Here is an 11,014-nt window from a genome sequence, read left to right as displayed (position 1 = left end):
AAAAGAGTAAAGAATTCAAGACTTTTAAATTTAGTCAGAAGATGCTGCCACGCTCGTCGTACTTTATCAACATATGACAATCATAATTGTTAGTGTTAGGTTTATATCGGTGCATTTTTTTTCTGTATAGTGTACTTTTTTAGGAAGCGTTCTCAGTTTAATTAAAAGGCCAGGTTGGCCAGTGAGCTCCCAGACAGGCTCCTCTGTCTAACAAGGAGAGGCCATTCAGACTAACATGAAAGGCCTCTGTGTGCGGGGCTGGAGCGCAGCCACGAACTCCTACGTGTCATTTTAGGTGTGTGGAGAAATGGCAAAAGATATTAGGAGGTGAAAAAAAAATGTGCCTTGTTTATATGACCTGCACAGTGGCTGATGAGGGGGGAGGGAACTGCTCTCCGCCCTTTGCTGCCATAACTGGACGGCAGTCTGGGTAGAAAGAAGTGGAATTTGGACTGAGCCAGCAGGAAGAGACAGAGTGAGAGAAGAAGAAGACTTAAGAGTGCAGGCGGCCTGAGCTGTGGAGTTCATGATGAAGACTGTGGTGACTGTAATCCTCGTGGTGCTTCAGTGGGGTGAGTCTGGAGGATGGCACTTCTTTTAAATGATTCAGATTGAAGGGGGAGAAGGTCAGTCTGACAAAATGCCAGCAGGGCTGGCCAGAATGCTGCTCTTTGTGTTTTTAGTGTACTTTGGAGCTCATTTTAGCTTGATTGTGTATTTTTTGCTTTGTGAAGATATTTTGTCCTGAAAGATGTATAAAATTAATGGAGATCAATTGATCCTCCAGCACGGCACACACAGTCTGTCAGTTAATCATTATCATAGCTGTATTTTAACAACTCCAATGTAAATTAGCCAGTTGACCCTGAGCCCGGCCAACACTTTGAGTTAACTGAGCATCGATGGCGTCATAAGTCTCAGGTTTAGAATGGCTTTACAAATGAGAAAGCTGAGACGCCACAGGACGGTGGATAATCCTCACCTCTAGCAAGATACATTCACAAAGAAAATATGAAGGTCATGGGGGCTTTCTGAACTGGTTGCATGAGAAGCTCTTGGAGTTATGGAAGAGCATCATAGCCGGTGGCCATTTCCACACCCAGTTCATTACACACTCAACGTGTGATGTCGCTCGACTTGACTGTACCTTTCCCAATAATAAAGGCAGACTGACACTTTGGGCACTGGCAGTCATGACCTGCTTCAATGTGCGGATTTCTTGAACAATGTGTACGAATTAATGCAACTGTCACATTATTGCACTCGCATCACTACTCCAAACCCCCCATTACATTGTGTGCACAGTTACTTTGCAGGTCAGTTCTCTGACTTTATCATTAGTTCTATGCACACTTTCCACGTAAACCTGAGTGTTCAATGGATGTACTCCTTGTCACGTGCTATGTAATTGTTTAATGAGGGAGGGTGTGGCTTAAAGTGATTAACTCCTCATACGGTAGAGGGGGTCCTCGGGTTACGACACAGTTCCGTTCCTACAACAGTGATGTAAACCGAAATATGGTGTAAGTCGAAACACACCCTATCCTAAGTCACTTACCTATCCTAACACATTTGCAAAATCATAATCTAGAACATAAAAAAACACAACTAAACCACAGAAAAAGGAAAAGGATATAAATATACTATACTGTACACTGTACTGTAAGAACAGAAAAAATGAGTGCAAAAAAAAAATCCTTTATTCCTTCTCACGTCTCAATTTTTTTTACGTTTTTATGGGAGTGAGCATTGTAAACTCAAAACGTTGTATGTCGAGACGTTGTAACCCAAGGACCCGTATTAAGTTGTGCCTAATTATAAGGCAGCTTCATTACATCTGATAAAATGGGCCAAAGAAGAGATTTAACTGACACTGAAAAGTCAAAATTTGTAAAATATCTTTCAGACAGGTGCAGCTTTCTGAAAATCACTAAACTATTGAGGAAAGACCAGCAGACATTTAAATGTTGTGTTGCAAACAGTCAGCAGGGTTGCAAAAAAACAACGAGAAGACGAGGAGCAAATTAACTGCAGAAGAATTAAGCATGAATTCTTTAACCTCCAGTGCCACCATATTCCTGAACAGCAACCTATCCGGAGTATCCAGAGACATGGCTAAGGTGAAGAAGGTTGAAACATGACCACCACTCAATAAGATTCACAAGTTGAAACGTCCAGTTTAGGCCAAGAAATACCTGAAGACTGATGGGCCAGACAGCTGGGCCTGTAGCCCGATCACTAATGAACAAATTGACGCACGCCAGCAAGATTGTGGTAGGGGTCCTGTTGTCAAGGGCTGCTATCATAATGGATGAGCAAGTTGGACATTTTTCAGGTCAAAGATGGACTGAAAATCAATTCCCAAACCTGCTGCCAGTTTCTAGAAGATAATTTCTTCAAACAGTGGTTCAGGCAGAGATCTGCAGCATTCATGGAGGCCATGATCTTTAGGCATAATGCCCCATCACATACATCCAAGTACTCCACTGCTTAGCTAGCCAGAAAAAGTCTCAAAGACGACCAAATAATGATTTGGCCCTTCCTCACCTGACCTGCGTCCTGAGAACTTGTGGGGCCTGCTGAAACAGTAGATTTACAGAGAAGAAAGACGACACACCTCTTTGAGCAGGATTTGGGAGGGTTTGGTTAATCAGCAAAAGCCTATCGTGAACAAATCAAGAAGCTGACACACTAGATGGATGGGAGGCTTGTGGCAGTTATTGAAAAGAAGGGTGGCGATACTGGTCATTGAAAATGTTATATGTTTATCACTATATGTCACTTTATGTTGCTTATTTTTATACTTACTGTAAAATTTAAAAATAAGTGGTGGGAAAAATGATTTGTAATTTATTTGCTTATAATTATGCACTCTTATATTTTCCCAAGAAAGACAATACTCAATTTTCCTTTGTTAAACATTCTGGTTTGATGTAAAATAAAACTTTGAAATGACTGAGACCATTGACTTTGCTCAACAATAAAATGTTTGCCTAATAATTGTGCACTCGGTTAAATTCAGATCTCTGTTTAGTCGCCCACTGTCAGCCTCACTAAGGCCACCCAAATCTTCCACCCACTGCTTTCCATTCCATTAAAATTAAGCCTGACAAATTCAAAAATGGACCGAGTCAAGGCTTTTATAGCCATCTAAATCTATATCTACGAGTGGGCTGTCTGTAATCTGTGGGCTCGGTGTTGAGACACTGTGTGGCACAAGGCCGCTAGGCAAGGCCCTCAGTAAATCACTTAACCTGTGTGTTGACAATAGAAAGGCATTAGAAAAAATAATAAGGGTTTGATACACACTTAATATTCCACTGGTATCACTCTGCAAGATTCGCTTTTTGTCTTCTAGTCTGAGTCACTGTGCTCATCATTAGAGGCTTTTTAGGTGACAGCACAGTGGGGGACACATCTACATCGGATTGAAATGCACTACACAGTGCATGTAATACTGCTATGTGAATAAATATTGCTGTAGTTATACATACAAATCATAAATATGGCAAAGCAAATAATAAATAAGAATCAAGTTCCTGCCATTGTGACTCGGAAGTCTCACACTTCAGTCCAGCACACCCTTTGACCTGAAAGATATGCCAACATACATTCAGTCAGGAGTTTGACTTGAAAATCTGATAGCCATGCAGGGAGATTAAATACACAGTAAAAAAAAGGCAACATCACCATCTAGACATGGAGAGCAGAAGCTGAAAAGGCCTGAAGTGTGAAATGTTCAAGTTCAAATTCAGCTCTGCTTTCAAAAATGCACTTTTATTTTCCAGCTTTTACCCTCGGCAGAGTAAGGTGGTGCACCATATCAGACCTGGAGCTGAGAAAGTGCAACGACATGGCAAATGCGTTTAGCCAAGCAGGCATCCAGCCGGCCTTATCCTGCATAGCAGGGATGTCCTCCATTGATTGCATTGAAAAGATTGCCGTAAGTAGCCATTCTACTCTCCTGGGGATCTATTTAATGTTGCTTCTTTGTTATGCCTCAAGCTGTGATAACTAGCACACAATATCTGAAAATCAGTGTATGAACAGCTCTTCACTTGGGACTCATTAGACATTTGGGCCAGTCCCTCTACACCATGGGTCTCCAACTCCAGTCCTGGAGGGCTACTGTGGCTGCAGGTTTTCATTCTAACTCTTTTCTTAATTAGCGACCAGATTTTGCTGCTAATTAATTCTTTGCCTTAATTTTAATTGATGCACAATTTAAGACTCAGGCCCCTTAATTATTTCTTTTTTCCTTAATTAGCAACCAAACAATATTAAGACACAAAATGAACCAACACATAAACAACAACCTGCGTCCATCACACAATAACTGAAAATAAAGAAAGGTGAAGGCCTCAGTAAGGTTGATCTGATCAGCTCCACAAAACATTTTGACAGCGCTCTTAAAAAAGAAAATCTACAGTTTTAGAAATGTCTGCCATGGCAGAATGAACACCATGGAATTAAATAACGGGTTTAATTAGCAACGAGAATTGGCTTCAAGTTAAGAAACTGAATGAAGGTTGGAGTTTGAGGCCCCAACTTAGTTGGTCATCTGTTGGTTCACTTCACATCAAATGTATGTTTAGGTGTCATTTAAGGAAAAAAAGAATCAATGCAGTGGTCAGAGTCTCAAGAAAAGTCAATTAAAATAAAGGTAAATAGTTAATTAGCAACAAAAACTGGTCACTAATTAAGAAAAGAGTTAGAATGAAAACCTGCAGCCACGGTAGCTCTTCAGGACTGGAGTTGGAGAACACTGCTCTAGAGCCTTGACTGGATTAGGGTGATTAATGACAGACAGAAAGTCAGAATCTGTGTAATATGAGCTGATTTCAGTCCGTCTACTAGTTGCTCCATGTTGGACATTTTCATCATTGATCTATTAAAATGTGTTTAGTAATGTGTGTAGTAACATCACTTCAAATGAGGCCCACCAAATTAAGAAGCCAATTAAAAGGGCAGGCTTAGTTGTAGGACGCATTCCAGACCCTGTGGAGGTAACAGCAAAAGAGAGAATTAAAACAAAACGGAGTGCCATTATGAACAAGCTGCACATCCTCTCTGTAATGCACTAACACCAAGGACTTTGAGCCAACAAATCATTCAGAAGGAGACATGCTACTGGGGCTCCTCAATACCAACAGCAATAAGTCTGCCTAATACCTCACTGGGCCTGTGACTGCCAAGTTAGAAGTTTTCTTTCTTTTGAATTTTCTTGATTTATAGTCAAACTGGTGTTTGTTCAGACCAAAGTTTGTGCGTATATTTATTTATTTATCTTCCTATTTATGTATGTATGTAATTATTTAAAGAGCTTCTGTAAAAAGCCAATTTTTCCCCTGTGGATGAATAAAGTTCTATCTATCTGCATATCTAAATGCATTTTGTTATTGAGCAACACTATAAAAAATATGCAATAAAAAATGCATTTTCTCGAAAATTCAAGGTAGTTGGTGCATGGCACAGAAGGTTCTCCCAACTTATAGTTGCCAGTCAATGTGTTAAGAAAGGAATATTTAAGTAGAAGAAAATACAGGAAATAAAAAAGAATGATAGAAGGACTAGAAATTGAATTCATGTTAATTAAAGATTCTGGTGGTTTGCCCTTATTAATTTAGCAAAATGAGAGCAGAAATAAATCACATAAATAAATGCAAATTCCATTAACAGCTGTAAAAAGGTCACACTGTCCTGAATGTTTGAGACCCTCATGGTGACCATCAGATACTCCCCTCTGTGTGACAGTCAACAAGTTCTTGTTTATTACCTATCAATTTCTTCTGTTTAAAATGTCAGGTTATTGTGTCAGTTGTATACAGATTCTGTTGAGATATAAAAAAATGTGGCACATTTTATTAGAACACACAATAAATGCAATAAAATGGTAAGTTAGACGTTGCTGCAGACAGGTGTGTTTGTGGGTGGGTTTACGGGCTTGATAACTGTCAATCAATAGCTGTGTCACATGTGATATCATAGGTAATGCAGACCGCAGTTACTGTTTCTGAAGTGTTTTCAATTAGAAGACCCCTCTACATTTCGGTTGATTATGCGCTAGACCAGGCTGGCTAGTCTTTTGGGGTAGCTCAGTGGCAGAGTGGTTGGTGCTGCTCCCTCACATCTCCAGAATATTGGTCCCAAATCCTGGCCCGGTCACTGCCCTTGTCGAATATCAACATTCTCCTGGTGTCTGGGTAATTTTTTGTTCCTGACATCCCAAAGATGTCTGTTAAGATGATTGGCAACACAAAATCAGCCAAATAGAACTGAATGTGGCTAGGTGATGATTCGAACCACTTCCAGGACTTGTGCCCGATTCTGACAGGATACCTCTGTGACCCAGAATTGAATAAAACAGGATGATATTCATTGAAAATCTCACTCCATATACAATTAACTGCACAAACTCATTGTGCCTTGTGACACAGAAAATGATGTCATGCTAACAGTAGCTTTTGCTGCATAAAGAAACAGAGAAGTGTTTTGGTGTCTGCCATAGAAATTACTGAGAAGAGCTTTAGAGAAAGCTTATGGCTTTGGGCTCAATTTGGCTGCATTTTAAAACTCCTGATGTGGTTTTGTTTTTCAGGCCAAAGAAGCAGATGCTGTGACACTGAATGGAGGATCAGTGTATGAGGCAGGGAAAAGATACAACCTGAAACCAGTTGTGGACGAGAAGTATGATGAAGGTATTTTACTTTGGTGTGTCAAGTAAAAGCGACAATACCAACACTACTAGCAAATACAGGCATGTTTATGAGGACTACAAAGTTCTGAGCATATAATACTATATAATATATATACTATATAATCAGAGGTCAAAAGAGAAAGACGGAAGTAAAATATTTCTGTTAAGAAGTGATTTTAAATGGCAATGTTTCCAGAATAAGGAGGTGAAGCACTTTTCATTTGATCTCACATTTCTCCTTTTTATTCTGCTCTACTTTGCCATTACATAAGCTTGTGCAGACAAGGCCTGACAGAGAGGGGCTTACACAAAACTGGCAAAGATGGCAGTGAGAAATGACCCTCAGGCTGAGACCAAGACAACCCGCTCACTCACATCCACACAGACTAGAAGGCATTTTCATCTTGTATTGAGCTGATTCTCTATTTAACCTCAATACAGACTGAATTCTTCATGGCTTGGACTCGGCAGCTTATTCAAAGTGTAAATCAGGGATGCCAGCCCAAGTCCAGCTACTGAATGATATCTACTCCACGTAGCTCATGCCATCTCACCCCAATGATGATCGATTGGACCTTGAAAGTGGGCCATTTCTCCACTCTACTTATGCCTTACGCATGATCATGGATCTTGCCGCACGTGCCACTTTGGGTTTTCTAGTAGTCCAATCCTAAAGGGAAGACCAATGACATATTTGGACAGGCTGGTTGTCACCATTCATTTCAACTCCTTGTACATGAGGCGTTTGTGTCTCCTGTTTATTGTTCAGTTCTCCTTCAGACCAGTGTTTCCAGTGTCTCATAATTGTCTTCTGTCTCGATACTACTTGCCATTCATTGCCGCCCATTTCTACTTGTTCCGAGTTTGAACCTCTTGCTTTGCGTTTCTCATCCTTGTTGGTAATCTCTGGTTTTTGCTGTTCGCCTTCATTCTTGGCTACAAACCTTGCCTATATCCGTCTATGGCCTGATGTATTGTAGATTTGTCCTCAGTCTTGTGAGAAAGCTTCCCTCTCATCTCTGTTGCACACTGGTGTTAAACATCCATCCATCCATCCTCTTCCACTTATCCGAGGTCGGGTCGCTGGGGCAGCAGCTTGAGCAGAGAGGCCCAGACTTCCCTCTCCCCGGCCACTTCTTCTAGCTCTTCCGGGGGAATCCTGAGGCGTTCCCAGGCCAGCCGGAAGACATAGTCCCTCCAGCGTGTCCTGAGTCTTCCAAGGGGCCTCCTCCCAGTTGGATGTGCCCAGAACACCTCGCCAGGGAGGCGTCCAGGAGGCATCCTGATCAGATGCCCGAGCCACCTCATCTGACTCCTCTCGATGCGGAGGAGCAGCGGCTCTACTCTTGAGCTCCTCCCGGATGACTGAGCTTCTCACACTATCTTTAAGGGAAAGCCCAGACACCCTGCGGAGGAAACTCATTTCAGCTGCTTGTATTCGCGATCTCATTCTTTTGGTCACTACCCCTATACTTATGACCATAGGTGAGGGTAGGAACGTAGATCGACTGGTAAATTGAGAGCTTGCCTTACGGCTCAGCTCCTTTTTCACCATGACAGACCGATGCAGAGCCCGCATCACTGTAGATGCCGCACCGATCCGCCTGTCAATCTCACGGTCTATTCTTCCCTCACTCGTGAACAAGACCCCGAGATACTTGAACTCCTCCACTTGGGGCAGGATCTCTTACCCCCCCACCCCCAACCCTGAGAGTGCACTTCACCCTTTTCCGGCTGAGGACCATGGTCTCGGATTTGGAGGTGCTGATTCCCATCCCAGCTGCTTCATACTGAGCTGCGAACCGATCCAGAGTTAAACAGAGGTGTTAAACATACATCAAAATAAAAAAAATAAAAAAACCTAAAGGATGAAATCACAATAAAACCTACAAATTTTAAGTCAAATAATGACCATGCTGAAGTTAGTAGTTCTGATTACTCTAGCGATGGTGAGTCAAGAGTCCTGTAGCCTTGGCTCACTCTGCACATATCCATCTGATCCATGTGCAGGGTGAGCCATTCCAGCTTTGTAGTCAGAACTGTAATCTGTTTGGGAGAAATTCAGAAATCCCATCCCAGAAACTATCCTTTTTTCTCTCTTCAATTATTAGACTTAAATTAAAATACTCTGAGACTTTTAATTGCCATGGAAGCCAAGGTTGGATGATGGACATAATGCAGAACAGGCTGGCTATTGCCTTGCTTATTGTTCTTATTTATCAGGGTTGAGTGAATTTTTTTTTTTGAATGAAGTCAATGGGCTACATTTTTACTTTTATAAATAATTTCAAACTGGAAAATTTCTGGACTATAATGTTTTTCATAAAGGTCAGGATTTTTATGTTAGCTTGATCAAGGCAGGATGGAATGACCTACTGGGAAATGCAGTCTTAACAAACTTTATGTTACTGCAAATGTTGACGTCTATTTTAAATCAGTAGTGGTGATGAAGTAAGAGAAATTCTTCAGCAGACTCAATGTGAGACCAAAAGGCTCTGTGGGGTGCTTTTAATGATATTTTTTCTGCTGGTGCCTGACTGTGTTGTGTTCATTTTTTATACTCAATATTTGTCAGAAAAGCTTTGGATTGTGTTATTTCAACAATATATTAACAACTACAACGTTCTGAGTGTAACCCAACAATAGAACTGTTTTGAATGCAAACAAATATAAGACAGCATGACATTGTCCTTCAGTTATGTATGGTGTACTGCTTTTGTATTTGTCTGTGTAAGAAATGCCACAAAGTCTACTTTTGTTTTTATTCTTGTCTTAGTTCTATTTTTCAGTTTAGATCTTAGCTGATGGACACTATTTACATATCACCTTCAGTGTTTCTGATTCTGCTGTGTCTTGTAACTTTCAGAACCTGGTCTTTCCTACTATGGTGTGGCAGTCATTAGGAAAAGTAACAACAACTTCAACTTTACCAGCTTGAAAGGGAAGAAATCTTGCCACACTGGCCTGGGCCGAACAGCAGGCTGGAATGTACCCATGGGCTACCTGATCAGCAGTGGTAAAATGTCAGTGATGGGATGTGATGTTTTAAAAGGTGAGAGAGTTCCTTGCTTAGGGTTGTTACTGCAGATGCAGATCTATGCTGCATATATTTTATCACAGCAGTGGTGAACTGCCGCAGCCAAGAGCCGTGCAGGGTTTATGGACAATGTGCAAAAGCAGAAACTTTCGGAAACAAGCTCTAATAAAGTATTTGTTGTAGAATCTAATTAATACACAAACATACAGTGTATACATTCACACACACATAAACTGTAATAACATGAAGCAGACAAGATAAAGAGTTGGGGCACCAAAGGTGAACCCCATGTAATTTGTGAAAAAAATATGGCAAAAAATAGCAGCTACAACTGTGAGAAACCTCTTTGCAGACATGAATCCATTGTGGTGGCGGTCCTTTTAAGTGCTTCCTTGGCGGAAAGGGTGGGTCCATGTCACCAGAGCTGGAAAGGACGTCATTGGTCCTGATGTCGATGATTTTCTGGTCTGAGAGTCAGAAAGTGACAGTGCCAACCTGTGGTCCGGAGTGGAATTACCAACAGATGAGCCCTGAAATTGTCTCCTAATCACACGTGTGACAAAATATATACACACACAAACATATTTTTTTCCTTTTCACTGCACTTCAATAGACAATGTAAGAGTATTATACACACCAAAAATTTTAGGTAACGTAAAATAATTAAAGAAGCACAAAATAATGAGCAGAAAACCACAACCAAATCTACAGATATAAAAAGCAACTCATCAACAAAATAAGTATTTCCTGGTTAGTTAAAAATGTGAAATTTGTCAGGATTGTACACCTAGGGCAATAGGTACAGTATCTGCTAAGAAAGGACAATTCAACATTCAACAGTATTTAGAGGTAATCCCCCCAATAGGCCAATAGAAGGAAACAAAATCACAAAAATGCCCTGCTGATATGTGTTTTTCTATTTGTCAGTATTTATTAATATTATGCAGTAGGTAAGACAAAGGCAAATTCTGATTAGCTCAAACTGTTGTACATTAGGAAGCATAAAAAGATGTTGAAACTTGGCTTCCATGCATTTGCCCCTTTACCACTTATACCATTCCAACAGTCAAGTCCACCACTAGCATTTTGGGAGGACTATACCATAAAAAACATGCTGTGGATATTTGTAAAACAAGCTTGTATCACATTTATCACAGTAGTGCAAGGAAACGGTCACCCAGTTTTAATATTAAATGTCTGTCACCACTATAAATTGGAAACCTGATCACCAATGTTTACAAGATTACCTGACCTTTGAGTTTTCTTTTTATCATTAGATT

At 40.7% G+C, this 11,014-nt stretch overlaps 1 protein-coding gene across 1 annotated transcript in view; it reads left to right on the top strand.

The window, feature by feature from the left end:
- Nucleotides 1-434: 434 nt before the first annotated feature.
- The window catches only part of meltf (melanotransferrin), a 61,870-nt gene continuing 51,290 nt past the window's right edge, over nucleotides 435-11,014 (top strand). The window contains exons 1-4 of the mRNA XM_039758319.1: nucleotides 435-572; nucleotides 3,789-3,943; nucleotides 6,599-6,698; nucleotides 9,564-9,749. Coding sequence (XP_039614253.1) covers nucleotides 527-572; nucleotides 3,789-3,943; nucleotides 6,599-6,698; nucleotides 9,564-9,749 — 487 coding nt within the window. The 5' untranslated portion in view covers nucleotides 435-526. The remainder of the gene's footprint in view (nucleotides 573-3,788; nucleotides 3,944-6,598; nucleotides 6,699-9,563; nucleotides 9,750-11,014) is intronic.

Source organism: Polypterus senegalus, chromosome 1 (assembly GCF_016835505.1).
Source record: "Polypterus senegalus isolate Bchr_013 chromosome 1, ASM1683550v1, whole genome shotgun sequence".
NCBI lineage: Eukaryota > Metazoa > Chordata > Cladistia > Polypteriformes > Polypteridae > Polypterus > Polypterus senegalus.
The sequence above is the reverse complement of the archived record's forward strand: the minus strand, read 5'-3'. Positions and strand labels throughout refer to the sequence as shown.